General features: G+C 35.8%; 2 protein-coding genes across 10 annotated transcripts in view; one reads left to right on the top strand and one right to left on the bottom strand.

Annotated features, from left to right (window-relative positions):
- The window catches only part of DNAJC24 (DnaJ heat shock protein family (Hsp40) member C24), a 63,955-nt gene extending 57,671 nt beyond the window's left edge, over positions 1-6,284 (top strand). For 2 of the 3 annotated variants that reach the window (XM_060159479.1, XM_060159481.1), the window contains exon 5: positions 434-6,284. In XM_060159479.1, coding sequence (XP_060015462.1) covers positions 434-564 — 131 coding nt within the window. In that variant the 3' untranslated portion in view covers positions 565-6,284. The remainder of the gene's footprint in view (positions 1-433) is intronic. The other variant, XR_009542399.1, reaches the window with a different exon arrangement.
- Positions 1,692-20,432, bottom strand: part of IMMP1L (inner mitochondrial membrane peptidase subunit 1) — a 74,374-nt gene continuing 55,633 nt past the window's right edge. For all 7 annotated transcript variants that reach the window (XM_060159473.1, XM_060159472.1, XM_060159477.1 and 4 more), the window contains 2 exons: positions 2,733-2,843; positions 1,692-1,856 (listed from right to left, as the gene is read on the bottom strand). In XM_060159473.1, the coding sequence (XP_060015456.1) occupies positions 1,788-1,856; positions 2,733-2,843 (180 nt within the window). In that variant the 3' untranslated portion in view covers positions 1,692-1,787. The remainder of the gene's footprint in view (positions 1,857-2,732; positions 2,844-20,432) is intronic.

The raw sequence follows: 20,432 nt of genomic DNA, 5'->3' as shown, positions 1-20,432 counted from the left end.
TTTCTCTGAAAGGATATACTACTGGCAAAGGCATGCTCCTTAACAATAAGATAGCTAGGGCTGTTTCTCTTCTTCCTTCACAGTAATATTTTGACAACCACATTGTTCAGAAGAATGTAAAATTTACATGAATCTTAAGAAAACAGAAGACTTCAAATAAATTTCATTGGTCACTTCTGAGCATCTGCTCTCCCCTACAGGATCTTTGGTCTATTGTTTCATACCCTCAATACATTTCCTCCACAGATAAAGATTTTTTAGTAGATAATTTTTAGAAACACTGCCCCCTATATGAGAAATTTTTTCAAGTTCTCATTTAAATATATTTTATATTGACTGATCTTTTTTCTTTTGCAGTTTCTGTGGAATAGCTGCATTTTTAAAAAAGGTATTAACAAAGTAGTTACATGTAAGCATTTTGTTTTCTTTGCAGATGATCATTCTTTTTCTCTGAGTTGTCGATGTGGTGGAAAATACAGTGTTTCCAAGGATGAAGCAGAAGAAGTGACGCTGATTTCTTGTGATATGTGTTCACTAGTTATAGAACTCCTTCATTATCGCTGAGATTGTTCACTAAGTGGAATTCTTTAGTGTATTCAGACACATGGAGGAAAATCTACTCCACCTCTGTCCACTCAGGCAAATGTATAAAGCTGATTAAAAAAAAAAGGATTCTTTTTTGTCAGCTCTATTATTTGCAGAAAAAATATAAGACTGTCGAAGTCCACCTAGATTAATAGAAAATTAATTTCATTATTCATATGTATTTACATTTTATATTTACAGATCGCTAAGAAAGGGGGCTTGAATTAAAAATTATATTTAGTGAATTCCCATCTGAGAAGTTTATTATTGGTGCATTTTCTCCTTGGTACAAAATATAAGAATTTTCCTTTCTTCATATGTGTCTCATCTTTTAATGGGTCACAGTATCATCATATTCCTTTATAGTTGCTAAGTTTTTGAAGTAACATATTTCTAGCTGCTAAAGTTATAGGCCTTTTGTACAACTATTTCAAATCTCAGGTCATTAGAATTAAGTTAGAATCTTCGTGAATAACATGTGAGCCTGGCTCTCCCATGATGAAGGCTGGATATGGATATTCATGAGTTATTTCAAAGTTAGTAAAGTGAACTGGCAACCGGAGAAAGGAGGAGAGCCTTGGAGTCAGAAAACCGTGGCCACTGCGTTGCTGGTATGGTGAAGTGGACTTTTTTAATGTGTTATTATTGATTATAGTAAAGCTTTTATTTTTCTATATATTTAATATTCTATGGACCGTATGAGTCAGAACTCATTTAAAAAATTTTAAGGAATCCTTTATGGGATCATTGAAACATTCTTCCTTAATTTCAAATGAGTAAGCCAAGCATGTGATTTAGCAGCTTTTCATTACGTCAGACTCTTGGTTTATTGTTGGTGTGGACTTATAAGACTAGTTAGTACTCTGCCTTGTAAATGTAGCTAAAGTATGAGGCATATTCAAGAGGAGTAAATTACTTTCCTTATACCTGTACAACCAAAAATTTGAAAGTGAGGTTGTTCCAGGTTTTCCCTAAAAATATTTTCGTATCAGAATTTAGATGACTTATTTTGGATTACACTTTTATCCATATATTTTGAACAAATATAGCTTGCAAGAGTGTGTGTTGCTTATTCTTTACATTTAACAATTAAAAATAACTCAAACTGAATAGCAAATAGTTTATTAGTAAGTACATGGTTTCAGTGACAATAAATTCACTTTAGCAGAAGACAATAATCAAATCAAAAGAATAAATGCTTGCTAATCATCAGAGAATCTGTGGCCATTAGGGCTGTCACGTAGAAATCCAAAATCACTCAGAGGCCAAATCTGTAAAATCAAAATGTGACTGAAGACAATTAGTAAAGTGATATTATAGCGTCATCACATTCCCTTCTTTTTTTCATTCATCCCTTTCTCTATGCCGTATAATTAAATGCTTTCTCCTTATTCAATCAAGAACAAATTTTCTACTTCAAAATAAGACTGTAGAAAGAAATCTGTATGTGTATGTATTTAACCTCTAAAGTTTGGAACATTCAAACATTATACTAGAAAATAATACGTGTGTAGTGTGTATATGTTTGTTTTTTCTTTCACTATCGTCAGAGTTAACTGTAAACCTACGTACTTGAATATAACATCTGCTTAAGTGTAAAAAATCCTGTAAATTATCCAACAGCCCCAAATACTCATGTCTGTTTTTCTCCTGACTGCTTGTGGCAAAAAGGAAAAGCCAGTGAAAACAATAATCTTTACTATTACATTTACTACAACCATGATAAGTGCATTACTCACTATACTTAACTGGGATATCCCTGCATTCCAGCTAGTTGCTAGATTGCTCTTCTGCAAATGCATATATATTAACATACGCCCTGGGTATGAGTATGGTTGGAAAAGTTGTATGAGAGAAAAGTAAATTTTTGGAGAGTCAAATTAAAAGCTTCTTATGCTACAACTAATCTGAACTTTATTTTTCGAACAAAAATTATTCTCAATTACCTGTCATAATGGGGGAGTGGTAATGTTTATAGCTATGAAGGCCAACATGTTCATAAAGTGTAGTAGTCATTGCAACAGTTTTATATCCACTGACAGCCTAAAGATTTCAGTTCTTCTGAAAGGAACTTTTTTTTTTTTGGTTTTGTTTTTTTTCCCAGCTCAGAGAAGAAAGCCTGCATTTTAAGCAGAAAACAGTAGTACCTTAAAGAAGATACGTCCTCTTATTAGTCCATATGGAACAGGTCCATAGTACCTGGAATCTGTAGAATTCTGTAGATTATCACCTTCTAACCACACATGACCTGTTGGCACCTAGAATTATAGAAGAAAGCAGCCCCTTTAAAAAAGAAAAACAAATCTGGGTACTATAAATAAAAAATCATGTCTTTTGGAGGTAGGGAGAAATGTCCTAAAGTTCTCTTTTACAAAATACATTCAAACCCTATAATTTGCATTTTTGCTGTTATTTCTTGCATAATAAAATAACTTTTACTAAATATTAATAAGTAGTATTAATATTTCAACTTTTAAAAAGACCTTTTTTGCCGTATGGTTCCCAAACATTAATTTGTTATGCAAACCCCAAACTGAGGTTATAAGAGATCAAAACAGTGTGACAGGGTCATTAATTTAATAGACTTCAAAAGAGGTCATTAGGATGCTGACTGAAAATGTGCCCTCCTGTCTCAATAACAGCATAAGCAGGGCAGCCACTCACTCAGCAACATCCTGGGGCCAATACCAAGGCCAGACCTATTAGAATGCTCATGATGAACTAAATGGTAATTGATTGTGACATCAATTACAAATAATCTCATCATTTTATTGGAGTGGGCTTGTCAGAATTCTAATTAAGATCCTTGTTCTGCCTTTGTACAGGCCATATCTTCAATGCATTATACTTCAATAATGACCATCAAGAACTAGAAGGACCTATTATAAAATCATCAGTTGTAAAATTAATGATGGTGACCTTCTACTAAATGAAAAGATCCCATCTTCTATATGTCTTGTTATTAACTGGGATATAACATAAATTTAAATTTTTACTCAGTGACAATCCTAAGTATATTTAGGACAGAACACATTACTTACAAAAATGCCCACTGTGATATGAGATATTTGCCCGTTAATGTCTCTTCAATATAAACTTTAAAAATTACTCTTCAGTAACAATCTTCAAAATTGCATTTTAAAGTTTCTTTTTTATAGGTTTTGTTACCCAAGAAAGTTGAATTATTGACCAGACCAAAATGATCTATGGAAAGGAATTAATTTTCACTATTCTTTTGACTGATTATTACTTGGGAACCTTATGTGAAGAAAAATATTCATATTAGGTTTAATAAGAAATGACCAGTGTTTTAAAATGTCACAAAATTTTTAAAAATGACTTTTAGAGCAGTTTTAGGTTCACAGCACAGCTGAGAGGAAGGTACAGAGATCTCCCATATACCTCCTGCCCCCACTCATGCACGGCCTCCCCATTACATCCCCACTAGAGTGGCATGTCTGGTACACTGACATCATCATCACCCGAAGTCCCATGGTTTACCTTAGGGTTCACTCTTGGTGTTGTACATTCTATGAATTTGGACAAATGTATGACATGTATCCACATCACAGTACCATACACAGTATTTTCACTGCCCCCCAAATCCTCTGTGATCTGCCTATTCATTCTCCCCCCCATCACCCCTGAATTACCTTTTGGAAAAATAAATTTATACAAGCATGTAAAATTTGAATTACAATTTAGAGATTATATAATTTTGAAATATATAATTTTGGAATGTCTTATATCATGTAGAAATATTAGCCAAAAATGAATCAAGTTACTTATTTTCATTTAGATACACTTAAATGTTAAATCTATTTGTAGAGTAAGGATAAAGTTTTTTGAAAGAATATCAGATATTGTAAGATCATTAACTTCTACTAGTGGAACTAGTTGTAGGTTCTAGGGCTAATAGCAAGGTTCATTCCTACCTATATAATAAGTAGATTTATATGTAGTGAAGCATAAGGCTGCTCAAATAGAAGAATGAGTACATCTCAGGTTACAGATGAAAAGAAGAACAAAATAGTGTATTTGGAAAAGGTAAAATAAGTCATTAAATATATTCTGAAGTACTGCCTTGGGAGAAACTACAATGTGAACATCTTGGGTGTCTAAATTTCCATAGTTTTTCCTTAGTATGTGTTTGTTCCTGAGTTCTAAAAATAGGTAACATATACGAATACTTAAATACAATTATAAAGTTAGGGACACCAATAAAAGCAAAGGAGAACAAAAATCAAAAAACGAATAAAGATACTAACGATCCAGCAAGATCTTTTTTTGCCTGTCCGATTGATCCAATATACATTTCCTTTCTCCATGAAGCTTTTCCCTATGTTGCCTGCACATACCAAATACTCTAGATTGTTTAAAACACTTAAAGTCTGCCCTACATGGGGCTCTGGAACATAACATCCTCTTACATGCTTGGCTTTTGTGTATGTCTACTATTTTATGACTGAAAAAGCCAACAGACAATAATCATGTCATGATCTTAAATCTTTACAACACCTAAACTGATGTTGGAACGCAAATATTTGTTGGTGATTAGTATTAGTTAAGTAGAAATTCTTGTAAAGCACAATCACTTTTGTGGCAGTTATGACCTAAGTTTCTTCCAAGTTTAGATAAACACAGTGATGAAGTATTATCTCTGGTATAGTAAAGTTAACAAGAACAGAAAGGAATCTGCTAAGAGAGACCCAGAACATACCACCAGAAACCTTTGGAGGAGTGTGACCCAGGCTGTTCACACCTAGTCCTTGACTACAAGGGGTGGAACAAAAGGGAGGAATAGTAACACAAACTAGTGTTTATACATACTTTTCTGGTCATTTTAAACACACACACACATTTGATCCTTAAAACAACCTGTGAAGTACAGTTACTGACATTTAACAGAAGTAGGTTCAAATATGGAACATGCTACCTCTTACTTACCTGAAGCCCATATATGCTAATACCCATGCATCCATTCATAGCAAAGGAATAACCTTTACATCTTAAGACTTCAATGTTTGATATAAAGTACAGACACAAGGAAACAACCTCATCACTGATGGTACCTTTAATAAGAGCTTCTCTATAAATGGGAAAACCTCTGAGTTTGAGTCTTAAAATCAAAGCAGTCACCTTTGCTGATCTACCCCTCTGTCACATATTTTCCCAGTAAAAAATTCATTATGTTTGCAGTTACTCCACTTTTGAAACACATACTAATTTTTGATATGGGGTAAGGGTGTACACTTTAAAATCAATTTTAGAGGTATACTTTACAGTAAAATGTGCTCATTTTGTTTCGACACTAGTTTTGAAAAATGTGCATTCCTGTGTAACCACCAACCACAATCAAGATGTAGAACATTACTACTATGCCCAAAAATTCCCTCCTTTTCCAGTCCACCTCCCACCCCTACACCTCGTCCCAGGCAACTAGTGATGTTTCCTGTTTACTAGAGACTAGTTTTACTAAAGTTCATATAAGTGAGATTGCACACTACATAGTATTTTGTGTCAGGCTTTTGTTCAGCAGTTTTTAAACGATTAATACATGTTGTATGTATCAGTCATTCATTGCTTTTTACTGCTGAGTATATCCCATTGTAAATCACAATTTCTTTCCATGAACCTGTTGATGGATGTTTGTGTTGTCTGCAATTTTGGGCTGTTACAAATAAAGCACTATGAACGTTCATGTATAAGTCTGTTTCTTTTCAGTAAATATGTAGGGGTAGAATTTCTGGGTCATAAGTGTACGCTTAATCTTAAACTTTTCCAAAGTAATTATACCATTTTACACTCCCAACAGCAATGTATGAGTGTTTCTGTTGCTTCACAACCTTGGTATTTTCAATTAAAAATTTTTTTGCCATTCTAGTAGGCTATTGGTGTCACATTGTGGTTTTCATTTGCATTTCTCTGATAAGTATTTTTTCTTGTACCTATTAGTGTATCTTTTGTGAAATGTCTATTTAAATATTTTGCCCATTTTTAAAATGGATTATTCTTATTCATTTTAAGAGCCCTTTATGTATCTTGAGTACAGGTCCTTTGACAGGTATTGCAAATACTTCTTCCCAGTCTGGGATCTTTTCTTTTGCAATTTTTAATCTGCTGTAAAGACGATATATTTTTAGGCTCTAGAAATTTCACTTGGTTCTTTTTTATATTTACCATTTCTCCCTCATTATGTTCATCCTCTAGATCCCTGAAAATATTTATAATTGGTGTTTTAGAGCACATGACTGTTAATTCCATTATGTCTCATTTCTGGATCTGTTTTTCTTCTAGTTGTGGGTTACATTTTCCTACTTCTTCACATATCTAATAATTTGTTATTGAGCTGAACATTCATTTGTTGAGTGGATTTTGTTCTCTTTTTAGAGAGCACTGAATGTTGAAGAGGTCTGTTTGGTTTTTGGAAGGTGGTTAAGTTAGCTGTGGAACAGCTTATTCCTGTCAAGCCTTGTTTTTAAGCGTTGGGTCTCTCTCACACTGTAAGGGCTAGTCTAGCTCACTCCTAAGGCATGATATTCCAGGGTCTCTATGGAATGCTCTAGATATTTAATGAGATCTGTCCACTGTGGTTGGTCAGAACTCAACTGACAGCCCTGTGTGAGCTCTGGGAATTGCTTGGCTGCTGCCAATAGCTGTTTGGTGCTCAGTCTCTAAATTTCACCATAAGCAGGCACAGTTTAGTGTTCAGCCCCAAAACCAAGACAATACTCTACATAGATTGCTGGAGATCATTCTGTAGCTCTTTTCTCCCCGGTGGTTTGATGCATAAATTCCAACCACTTAAACTTCCCTATACCCTAATCTCTGTCTCTTCAACTCAGCAAGACCACTGTCCTTTGTTTGAATTTTCCTCCTTGCACCTTCTGAAAACTGCTTTAAGGCAGAAGTTAGGGAAAGTATAAGGCTTGCCTTGTTTGTTTCCCTGCTCTCAGGAATCCGTCTTGTACTGCCTGCTGTGCATTGTCTGAAAACTGTTTTACATAGTTTGTCCAGTTTTCTAGTTCTTTATGGCAGGAGGGCAAGTTCAGCCGCAGTTACTCCATAATTGCCAGATGTTCAAAGTATCTAATATTTAAAGTCTTATTTTTTAGCATACCTCATAACAGTATGAAGAAAATCCTTTTGGTGAGAACTAAAGTTCTTGATGTAAGTAAAGTGTGTCTTTGGCATCTCTGCCTTGCATCCCCTTCAGTGGCATGCCCTGTGTGTCCTCATTTTACCCTTTCCCTATCAAAATCTCTAGAAAAGATTTGCCAAACTCAGCATGCAATTATGTATAAGCAGATAAGTTCAGTATGGTATTGCTTGTATCTCAAAATTGGCGACAGTATAAATATTCGTCAGTAGGCAGATGTTAAACAGTTTATTTACAGAATAGTAGACAGCTAATAGACTGACATGAATACAGTCAGTGAAAAAAATAAGTTACAGGGCTTACTTAGGTATAATTAATTTTTTAAAAAAACCACAAAATTTTATGTATTTCAAAATTTACATTTTTGTGAACAGTATGTATTAAATAATTTTAAAATATATATATGCACATACACATACATGTGTGTCTTAATATGACTAGCCCTTTCAGTAATACTTGTACTTTTTAAAAATGGAACATTGTCCATCACAATGCAGGTTAGGAAGAGCTTTATTGAAGTAAAAAAAAATTTTTTTTTTTTGTCTGTGGTAATGTGGTAAGAGAGTGACCTAACTTCCAATCCGTATAGCAGGCTCTGCTTCTTTGTACAGTACAAGTAAATGACTGCAATTACAGCACTGTCACCAGACCTCGGGATAACTAAAATATTAGTCTAGCTAAGAACTCATTTATTTAAATAAATATAAAGTACAACACATTTTTGGTATGGGTCCAAAACTTAAAACCTGACCTTTCTGGTCAGGTGAGTGGAGTGGAGTAAAGCAAGGAACAAAACAAAAATTTCCTTTCTAACTCAAAACAGTTATTGTCTGTTGGATTAACCTACTGGTTATCACTAAATTCAAAATTCAAACCAGATAAAACAATTCTATAGCAATATTATAATAAAATAGATTAAAATATATTTTTAAAATGTATTTTTAAAAAGCTGTTATAACTTTCCAATTAAAGTAGAAAAGAACTCAAATAAACACTTAAAAAAATTATAATAAATGCTTTACAAATGCCCCAAAATGGAAGTCCTAATTCCATGTCTTTGTTCATTACTTCTCATAACCAAAACTTTTAAAAAGTTAATTACTTTTCATCTCTGTATTTTTGGAAATATGCCATGCCAACTTGAATGAATGTATGAGACTGAATAAGAATGTATGAATATATGTTTACAATGAATGCCACCTAGAAATGTTTACTTTTGCTCAAATCTGAATTTTCCCAGGGTCTCAGATATAACTAGCTTTAGGAATAACTTTTAAAGCAGTAAAAGAACCCTTAAATCATTCTTGGTTTTTCCTTTCTACGTCAGAGGTTTACTTCCTGAGCTATGATAAAACCTAATCTCAGGGCAGGACAAAAGAATCAAGCCTCTAGTTCTCAGCCATACTTGCTGAAGCCTAGTTAAGTGCCTCCTTTATAGTACAAGCAACAAACGTAATTGCCTCATGGCCTGCGGGTGTCCATTTAACAAAAGCAGCTTTGGGGAACCAACCCACAGGTGTTACCTTTCTTGATTCAAGTGAAATCTGATGAAAGAGTCCACAATAACACATTTACTAAACTAATCAAACTCACTTATTATTTGATTAAGCAAAGATTATCTAATTAAGAAAAAGTTCTGACTGAAGAGTAAGATATTTGTACGTTTGACCTTTCAAAAGTTTCAAAAAACAGAAAATCCTAATAACAGACGGATTTTTAACTATTTGTTTGCCAGATATTTTAAAATGTATAATCAGCAAAGGCAGGGTATATGCACTGGCCCTATTATTGCTCATGCCTCCTTAATGGGTCTTCTAAAATGATTGAATGTAAAGGAAATAATAATATTAAAGAAACAAACAAAAATCATAAAGGTAATCGGAGAGGGCAAAGTTTTTGGAATCCTTTTCTGACATGATTATTTTTTCCTTTTCCTGAAATATATAGGAAAAGGAGAGGCATACACACCTTAGGAAAGCAATCAGATAAAGACTTGGGCTTTTTTGTTTTGTTTTTTGTGGGTTGTTTTTTTTTTTTTTTTGGCAAAAGCAAATGGAAGTGGTATATCAACAACACTGTAAAGTATTTCATTTTCCACATGTATTTTAAAGATTTTGTCTTGTGTCTCACAGAATGATGAATGTAAAATATAAAATGCATAATTTCCCTGCCCAGGAAAAAAGTCCATATGATGAATGTACATTCATGACATGTCATTTTAGTTTAACAATACCCAAATAATTGTTATTTATGTTACTATCTTTCAGGTAAGCAGAATCGAGTCAAATTAGTATACCACTATGTGGTTAATGCATATTCTGCTTAATCATGGCTTATATAACCAAAACATAGTCATGGTAAGATGCTATGCACACAAACTACTGGAGAGAATACTTGCAAAATGAGATCATTTATTAATTATATAGTCCTAAAAGAACTTCATAATGCCCAGTATTTGTATGACTCCTGCAATGGCAGTAAATAATTGTTGGAGTTTATCTTCCTATACACACCAACAAAACTATAGATAAAGATGTATATGTCAAAAAGTGAAGCATTAAATCCCGAGAGAAAATCATGTAGAAAGGTTTTTAAGAACACAAAGCTGAGAAAACATTATTAATCTTTAATTTTGTAAAATGGGGCTGTCTCAAGCGTCAGTTATGGGTAACTTTGAAAGCAAAACTCAAGCAACAGTCTCACTAATGCTCTATTTTTACTGACATTCTTCTTGCCAGAACTTTTTGCCTACATTTGTCTCCCTGAGTAGAATATCTGGAGTCATAAGGGAGGTGCTCCCAAAGGCTAGATGCATGACAAAGGGATTAACATTTATAAGGACCAGGCAAGGAACAGTTAACACACTTATTATTTCAGTAGATACTATCTCTATGCAGTCCTGCTTCTTTTTCTTCCCATTTAAATTCTGACTTATTACTAACCTATCCCACATCATTCCCGGGGACTGTTATTGCCTTTCCCTACTTAAAAATGGTGCCACTTTAGGTTCATAGCCAATTATCATTAAAGAGGAATTTACACCAGAGTTCTAGTAAGCTACACCTACAGCGTTGTGGTGAGGGTGTGTGTGATGAGGGATGCTTTTAACTAAAGGTTCTCTTTTATTACTGAGCATCTCCCTGCTGCGTGGGTTTAGAGCTTAGGCTAAGACTTGACTTGCTCATTCTCATAGCTATTGCAAGCAAGCTAAGCTCCTTCATCTTCTCCTTAAGTACTCAATACCTCCATCCAGCCTGAACAGGAATTTCTGATGGGTTGTTAGTATGGTGGTTAAAGTTACAGTCCACAGAGTCATAGTTCTGAGTTCAAATTGTAGCTCTGTCACTTACTAGTTAAACACCTTGGAGAGGTTATTTAAACCTCATCTAAAAAACTGGGACTAATGAATGCCTTACAGAAACATTCTGAAAACCAAATAACACATAAGGCTCCTGGCACCCAGTAAGCACTCACTATTGTTATTAACAGTTGCTCCAGCTGCTGGATGAATGATGCCTGCCGGGCTTTCTTTGTTCCTGGTTTCTTATGCAGTCTATCCAGTTCTCTGCAAAGTGAACTGTGCTTTGCAATTTCACTTCAGTTATGTTTTTGGTCTTTTTCTTTTACATTATATTCAATTATATAGTTCTGGTACTAGCCAAGACTTTGAATTAAATCCAGTATAATTAAAAATGTACATTAATTGTGAATAGATGCCATATTAATTATGCCAAGTGATTTAATGAAATTCAGTTTTTAAGACCAAATCATCCAAATGTAGCAAAGACTAACATTTTTATTCTTTTAACAGGCATCTTTTTCAAGCAATGTTTATTAAATATCAAATGCCTAAGCACTTCCTTATGGAGCATTTACTCCTTCAGGACCGTCTACCAACTTGTCAGAAGGCAGAGGAAGGGGAAAAAGTGTTGGGATTGAAGCTAGTAAATAGGCCTTTCCATCCCAGCGATCTAATGCTAACATCTCAATCCTACAGATTTTTTTTCCCTAGGACAATGGATTATTTGGTCTCTGACTTCTTTTTTGTTCTATTTGTAACAAGGTTACCTGCTTTTTTTGGATTAGTATTTAAGAGCAGTTCCTTATATTCTCATTTCAAGACTGTCTGTACTCTCATTTTAATATAGCCTGATGTACACTCTGGTTCTCATATTCCAAAAGATGAGCCTAACTTAATGAAACACAGGTATCTGAAAGAGTAGTAGAAAATGGCAGTAAATATGTAAATAATGAGTTTTCTCATGTTCTCAGAAAAAGTCTAAAATAGTAAATCAGATGCCTACTATACAGAATATGTGCTAATAGGTTTCCACCAAATTTTTGATTCCTGAGACTTCAAATAATTCTTCCCAGTCAAAACTCATCCCTATTTGGATTTATTCCTATAGATGAATCTCTGTAGCGCTTTTCAGTTTCTTATGGACCAGTGCATAACTGCATCATATAGAGATTGGCTAAAAAACGGATTTATACCTGAAATGGTACTAGAAATAAAAGATCAGTAGTAGAGCAAGAGTCCATACTCCAAAAAATGAAGGATTAAAATAAAATATGTGGATCTTTTTGTACCTGATATTACTAGTATCTTAAAAAAAAAAAGCATTGTATTGCATGATTTTCTTTGATAGACACTTCTACTTGCATTTTATTTATCAAAACCAGAACTCTAATGTCCCATACCCTGGAAATTATTTAGAATGATGTCTAGCTTTGTGAATACAAAGTTGCAGATTAGGCAGGTAGATGACAGACGACATTTTTTGTGATGATGTAAGATACGAAGAGAATAGCTGAAGACCTTTAAAAAGTGAGTTTGATCTCAGGGGGCTGAGAGCATCAAAACACTGTTTTGACTAAGAGATCATGAAAATATACTGTGGACATCAAGGAGGGAATAGTATAGCACCCAAACGTCATTCTGGGAAAGAATGTGTTTTCTTTCCACTTCCTATAATTTCACTGCCATTGTATTCATTTAAAGTACAATCTATCATAGACTTATACAGGCTTCTAGACTACTCCAAAACTGAGTATATCTTCTCTCCATTTCCCAAATTAACATCTCCCTCAGAACCCTTTATATATATTTTTTAAATTTTATTTATTTTTGGGTGCGTTGGGTCTTCGTTGCTGTGCGTGGGCTTTCTCTAGTTGTGGCGAGTGGGGGCTACTCTTTGTTGCGGTGCGCAGGCTTCTCTCATTGTGGTGACTTCTCTTGTTGCGGAGCATGGGCTCTAAGCATGCGGGCTTCAGCAGTTGCAGCACACAGGCTCAGCAGTTGTGGCACACGGGCCCTAGAGCACGTGGGCTTCAGTAGTTGTGGCACGTGGGCTCAGTAGTTGTGGCTCGCAGGCTCTAGAGCTCAGGCTCAGTAGTTGTGGGACACGGGCTCAGTTGTTCTGCAGCACGTGGGATCTTCCCGGACCAGGGGTCGAACCTGTGTCCCCTGCACTAGCAGGTGGGCTCTTAACCACTGCTCCATCAGGGAAGTCCAGACCCCTTATTTTAATGCACCACCTACCCCTATTGCTAGAGCCAGAAACTTGGGTCAGTTTTAAGCCTTTCAATTCCATTTCTTCCAACATCCAATCCTGTCTAGATATCCCCTTAATCTTTCTGCAAACTTTGTACTGCTTTCCATTCTTCATGTTATTATCTCAATTATGTCTTACAGCCTATTTATTAACTGGTCTCCCTGCCTCTGGCCTCTCCTACTCCAACCATCCTCTACTATTCTATACTAAATATCAGGGTGATCTTTTAAAAGCTAAGTATGATAATCTTACTCCCAGGAATTCCCTGGGGGTCCAGTGGTTAGGACTCCACATTTCCACTGCAGGGGGCACAACGCGTGATGTGGACGGACACACACACACACACACACACACACACACACACACACACAGTTACTCCCCTGCTTGAGACTTACAAGGAACTGAGCCCTAATCACCTTTTCATTTTTATCTCTGTTCACTACCCACCCCTCCCCACTATATGTCCCAGACATAGGAACTTACTTTTGGCAGCTACCCAAAACACAGTGCTGCACCCTCACTTTTAGATCTTCTGCATATGCTGCATTGGCTAGCTCCCACTTAGCCTTGAGAACTTCAACTCAGGTTTTACCTCCCCATTCTGTAGTAATCCTATTCACCCCAGTCTAGATAAGTGTCCTCTATTACAGCATTTTGTAATTCCTTGTCCAGTCCCCCAACTGGACTACAAACTCCTGAAGCTGTACTGTCCAACATGGTCGCCACTAGTAACATATATGACTATTCAATCTTACAAATTATATAAAACTAAAAATTCAGTTCCTCAGACACACTAGCCACGCTTCCTGTGCTCAACAGCCACATGAACCTAGTGGCTACCATACTGGACAGGGCAGATATAGACTATTCCATTTTTGCAGAAAGTTCTATTGGACAGCCTGCAGGCAGGGACTTGATCTACTTTAACATGGTGGTGGCCCTCAGGTAAGTATTCAGTAATATCTGGAATTAATGGGATTAATGAATGCATGAATAAATAATAGGAAATTTGTGACGTTATTGTCTGGCAAATTTGCCCACCCTATAACCTCCTGAAGGCTTTTTAAGTTTTCTCTCCCTCCCCCCAAGTCCAGCGGTTTCCACTGTTCCTGGGACACAGTCTCATTCAGGAAGATGCCTGATGCTGGGATTGGTTTGGGGTTAGGTGCATTTGCAGTTACGGTCAGAAGTGCATATCAGTCTATGTCCCCAGACCTACTCTGACTTTCTTTACATAGGGAAGTCAGGTCAAATTTCAAGTCTCTTCAGATGACAGGAGGTTTTTCTAATCCTTCCTGATTTAGAGATTCATACACACAATGTACAGGGAGTAGATCAGAATCTTAAGTTGCATCTTAGAATTTTAAATTACTCACCCTATAGTTTTAGGTGCTTTATCTCCCTTCCCTGTTGGCTCTGTATGTCTGTGTAGTAGACAGGCAAGCACTAGCTATGCCAAACTAAACGATTCCTAAATTTTCTTAAAATAGTTATGAAAATTCCAACCCAGGAGGAAGCACTCTCGCATATCTAGGTTAGCAGTATAATGGCTTGTAATGTCAATATTTTTCGGCTATTTTACTATCTTCAACTGTTTTATAATATGCATACTTGCTTTTAAATCTGTAATTTCTCTTTTCCTTTCTTATTTAAGGTAGAAAATAGTTTACTAGAATGAGAATGCTTTTATAGACTAAGATTAAGTGGGTCACAGAAATCTGTAGAATTTTGATTGCCCAAAGTGGTAATAGAAGAACTTCATTTAGTTGCTTATTTCAGAAGACATTTGAACATATTCCACTTAGTCCAGCAGACCACTGTATCAGGTTAGGAAGCCACAGGACACTTGGAACACATTCTCTTTACAACCGACCATCAGAGTGGGAGTCTGCCTCAGATGCTTACACTGAACAGCAGCATTACAATTTCAGTCTTAGTAATTTTTCCCAATTACTTTTTTTATAAATCTATTTATTTATGTTGGCTGCGTTGCGTATTTGTTGCTGCGTGCGGGCTTTCTCTAGTTGCAGCGAGCAGGGTCTACTCTTCATTGTGGTTTCTCTTGTTGTGGAGCATGGGCTCTAGGTGCGCGGGCTTCAATAGTTGTGGCATGTGGGCTCAGTAGCTGTGGCTCACGGGCTCTAGAACACAGGCTCAGTAGTTGTGGCGCACAGGCTTAGTTGCTCCGCAGCATGTGGGATCTTCCCAGACCAGGCCTCGAACCCACGTCCCCTGCACTGGCAGGCGGATTCTTAACTACTGCACCACCTACTTTTAAGCAACCTAAAAGTATAGAGGTCTCATATAACTTGCAGATAAAACTATACGTAATATGGCATTTTACTGAATTGCATAAATGCCTCCCCAGAATCCCACCCATGGCACTGACTTTCCAACTTTGAGTGGTTAAAATATTTTCAGGTGAGCAAAACATGTTAGTTTCAGGAAGAGTTACTACCCTTTCAGTAGAAATGTTGATTTCATAAATACATATACATACTCAAACATATATTAAGATAAAATACATTTCTACAAAATAATATTTTATAAACTTCATATTTTTGTTAAACTAAGACCAAATTATTCTGAAAATGTTCAGGGAACACATCAGAAAATGCTTAAGTAGTGGGAGCCTCAAAGATGATTCTTTAGTGTTAACATCAGAAGAAAAACAGCTCAGAATTGTAAACACTAAGTCAAATTTATCTTCAGAATTGTTAGCTATAGGATGAAAAAGTCACGTCATCTCCGCAGTCAACTTCACTTTAGCAAAAGAGTAAACATATTTCCTGTGCATGAGCTGCAATCAAGGCATTAGCAGTGTGCCGTGACTGATCACCCTGGGAGCCGTTGCTGAGAAATGGATGTGAAGCACAGGTTTTTATCACTATAGTCTGCAAAAAGCAAGTCCCTTGTTTAGATATCCTAGTTGTAATAAGTGACATTATTAGGTAGTTCTTCTATTTAAATGACATAAGGATTTAGTGTATCAGCAGCTTATAATAAACAAACCCTTTCAATCTGATGATTCCTTTCCCTACAGAGAAGTACTTTTTCTGTTTATAATACAAGTGGTAATAGAAGACCATATGGTTGTGACTTTTAGCTAAAGTAAATGACATTTAAACAAACAGAAAAACAGCATTAGGATATTCAAGGATTTGAACTATAACGTAAATACACAGTACACGTTGGGGGCTATCAGTGTTTATAAAGTGACCATTTTCTAATGTTTCGCAATTAGTGAGATTGTTTTTCAGTTGGCCAATCAGTTTTGTTTAAATATTTTTCAATACACAGTAAAACAGATTTATTACTAGCATATTATCCCATTTCCAAGTTCTCCTTTTAAGAACACTATACCACCAGGGCATCCTGAGAACATTTAATCAGTTCTTTCTGAAATGTGAAAATGTCTCTATTTCTTACATTTCTGCCAATAACAATAATGATGTTGTTATTAACATACTCTACAATTCAAAAAGAAAAATGTAAGAAATACTACATTTCTTATACACCTACCATCACTCTACTGTGGTAACAGACTAGCATTTGATGAACATTTCACCTTTTGTGTATGATTCTGGAATCTGTGGTATCAAGAACCGAAAAGCTTTATATAACTGGATATTTTGATAGGTCAAATATAAAAGCAAAAACATAATTTTTCTAATAAGCACAGATACATTTCCTTTAACAATAGCAAAAGATGCTACGCTTTAACTACAGGAAAATACTGAAATCTCCATAATATTTCTGTTAACATGCTCATCTTCAACAAGGTGGCTGCTATGGCTGAGAAACTAAAATTCAATAAACAGAGTTTTAATTATTTGAAAGATTTAGAAAAAAGATCCTTCGTTTTATAATAACCACTGGAAAGCAGAAGTTTACACTTAAAGGAACAGTTTACCAGCTTCAGATAACAACTTATCCATCCTTAATCTGCCAACCAATAAAAGAATCAAAAGAACAAAATACCTGTAGAGTTGTTACATATGTCCAAAGGCACATCATTTCTACTGAAATGTAGAAAACTCTCATTACCACACAAACTAATTAGTAGGTACTGCATGTTGCAAGGGCGACTTAGCCTTCATAGTAACAAAACCACCACACCATTTCTAGGGAACCAAATCTTCCCTCAAAATGAGAACAAGGTAAGTCCAGGGTACCTCAATTCCACCAGTCCTTCAGAAGATTTAGATGAGACCAAGTTCAGAGTACTCCAAACTAATTATTCAAAGCCAGGTAAATGTTTAATCTGCTTTAATAAAAGGGCTGAAAACTATCATTCAGTCCAAATAGAAGTCACTTGGGGAAAGAAACGTTTAATCAGCACAATGCTATGCTGGTACAAAGTAACAGGGGCATTCCAATATTTTCTATAACATTTACCTGCAGTTATGGAAAATGGTCAAGTAGCCCTACCATGGAAGAAAGATCTTTCAAGTCTTCTATGAAGACTAGAATAAACACAGATTGGCCAGTTCAGCATTAGCATACAGTGTGGTGAGCTACAGGAACATCTATATTACTGAAAAATAGAACATCATGCACTTTACTCCAGAGCGAGTTTGCAGTAGAAACTAGAAGAAACTGAGTAGAATAGAAACTAAAATAAAACACTGTCAGACTCTAGTCATATATCCATTTGTCCACCCTTTAAGTATTTTTAAAGTATCTACTAGATGCCAAATAAAAGTTTAGGTGTTGAGGAATCAGCAGAGATCAAAACAAATCTCTGCCATTAAGAACCTTACATTGTAGAGCAAGGGTCAGCAAACTTTTTCTGTAAAAGGCCAGATAGTAAATAGCTAAGCTTTGCAGACCATAGAGTCTCTGTTACAATGACTCAACTCTGCTGTTTTACTGAAAGCAGTCACAGACAATATGTAAATAAATGAGTGTGGCCATGTTCCAATGAAACTTTAATTACAACAACAGGCAGCAGGAAGAGTGTAGGGTCTAGTAGGCCATCAAAAGGACCATGGCTTTAATTATGAGATGGGAGGCCACTGAGCTCTTTGGGTAGAAGAGTAACATTATTTTTATGAAAAAGCATCATTATTAAAAAGGTTCATTTCAGTTACTGTGTGAAGAGTAGTCAGTAGAGGGGTAAGGAGGCAAGAAGATGGGAAAGGTATAAGCTCAGAGAGAAGTTCAGAAGTTACTGCAAGAAAACAAGAGTGAGATGAATTTGACTTGCACCAGGATGGTAGCAGTGATGGGGGCAAGATGTCGTCTAATTCTGATTATATTTACAAGATACAATCTTGTAAACATGATTTGCTAGTGGATTGGATGGGAGGGTGAAAGAGGAAGAGAGGCAAGGATGACTCCAAGGTTTATGACCTGAGTGAGCAGAAGAATGGAGGCACCTTTACCATGATTGGGAAATACATGTGGGACAAGCCAGTTTTGGAAGGAAAATCAGTTTAGTTTTGGACATATTAAGTTCAAGGTGAACATTATATACTAAGGTGGAGATATTAAACAGACTATCAGATATATGATTCTGGAGTTCAGGAAAGAAGCTGTGGTTGATATAAATTTAGGTCTTGAGTTAGATAGTATTTAAAACCATGAGACAGGAAGAGGTCACCTTAAGTGCACGTATATAAACAAAAGAAGTTTAAAATACAAACCCTGAGTTACTCCAATATTTGGAGGAACCAACAAAGGACACTCAGAAGAAGCAGAAAGAGAGGAAGAAAACCTAAAGAGAGTGGTATCCCCAAAACTAAGTGAAACCAGGCTTTAAGAACAACTACTTCAAATACTAAGAATAGGTCAAGTAAAACGAGGACCGAAAGCTGACCACTGGATCGACAACAGAGAAGTCATCAGTGACTCTTAACAAGAACCTTTTCAATAAAGTGCTGGGGACCAAAGTCTAAGTGGAATGAGTTCAAAAGAGAATATAAAGTTCAGAGTCGAGTCAGTAAGTATGCACGACTCTTTCCTATAGGAGGATGTGGTGCCAAAGGAGTTTGTTTGTTTAGATGGGAGATTTTATAGCATGTTTGTTTGCTGATAGGAACTTACTGTATTCCAAAATGACTAACTATATACCACAGTTACATTATGGATTAAAATCACAGCCCTGAACTATCACACAATGTTATCCTGAGAAAGATTATAAAGTGTTATAGTTTCTTGATTAGCTTTATAAGAAAATTTTACTGTATTTCCTGAGTCCTGGCCCTATATTCCCTAGGGGAATGGAGACTACGTTAAATCGCCTGCTGTGCAGATCAACAGGAGAATGCCTATTCATTTAATGTACTTCCTACCTGCTAAATGCTTCTTCCAACTAAATTATTTTTGGCAAATTAGTGGCTTCTAGCAGCAAACTGAGGAATTCCTTTAGTATAGAAAGGCAAGTTATTCAAGATGTTTGAGCTGAGTACAATTTGTTTCTTTTGAGAGTCACAAATTAAGCTCATTTCCTAGTAGCCAATGCTCAGCCCATAACCCAAGGGAAAAAATTACTGGCCTCAATACCATGAAAATAAGCAAAACCCACTGCAATAGGACCTTGATAGGGACTGCTTCGTTTCCAAATGCTTAATGCAAAAAATAAATCACCTTTCGTAAGTGCTGCTTGCCACATGAACTTTTAGAACTCTGGAATGAATAAAATGGTTTCATATCACTTAACCAATGATCTGTTTATATTCTTGTTTGCCAACTTACAAACAATGCTATTTCTTTCATATGCTAAACTCTATGTTCTAGGTTCCAAATGACAATTTTGGTGTTTTGCTTTCTGAAGCACCTACTTAGGAGAATAAATGTTTTTTGCCTGAAATTCAAAACACGTTTAATATATATCATGCTTATTATGCATCTCAATCAAGATCTGAATAGTAATGTCTTCATAACCTATAAACAACAATGATTTTTCTGAAAGGATGCACAGATAAGGGGAAGAAACCCCTTTCATAGCATGCAGCACCAGTGTGCTTCTGAGATAGCTGGAAAAGGGAACACTCTGGAGGGGCAGAATGCAAACAGTTTGGATATCTCTTCAGTGCTCCAAACTTGGATGAATTTTTGTTATAAGTCACCTTGATTAATGGAACACATTTGCTAAAGTGGTTCTGTAATAGCTACACAATTCTTATGGC

The sequence above is a fragment of the Lagenorhynchus albirostris genome, chromosome 9 (genome assembly GCF_949774975.1).
Source record: "Lagenorhynchus albirostris chromosome 9, mLagAlb1.1, whole genome shotgun sequence".
Taxonomy (NCBI): Eukaryota; Metazoa; Chordata; class Mammalia; order Artiodactyla; family Delphinidae; genus Lagenorhynchus; species Lagenorhynchus albirostris.
Note: the sequence above shows the minus strand (reverse complement) of the source record. Positions and strands in the feature narration are given on the sequence as shown.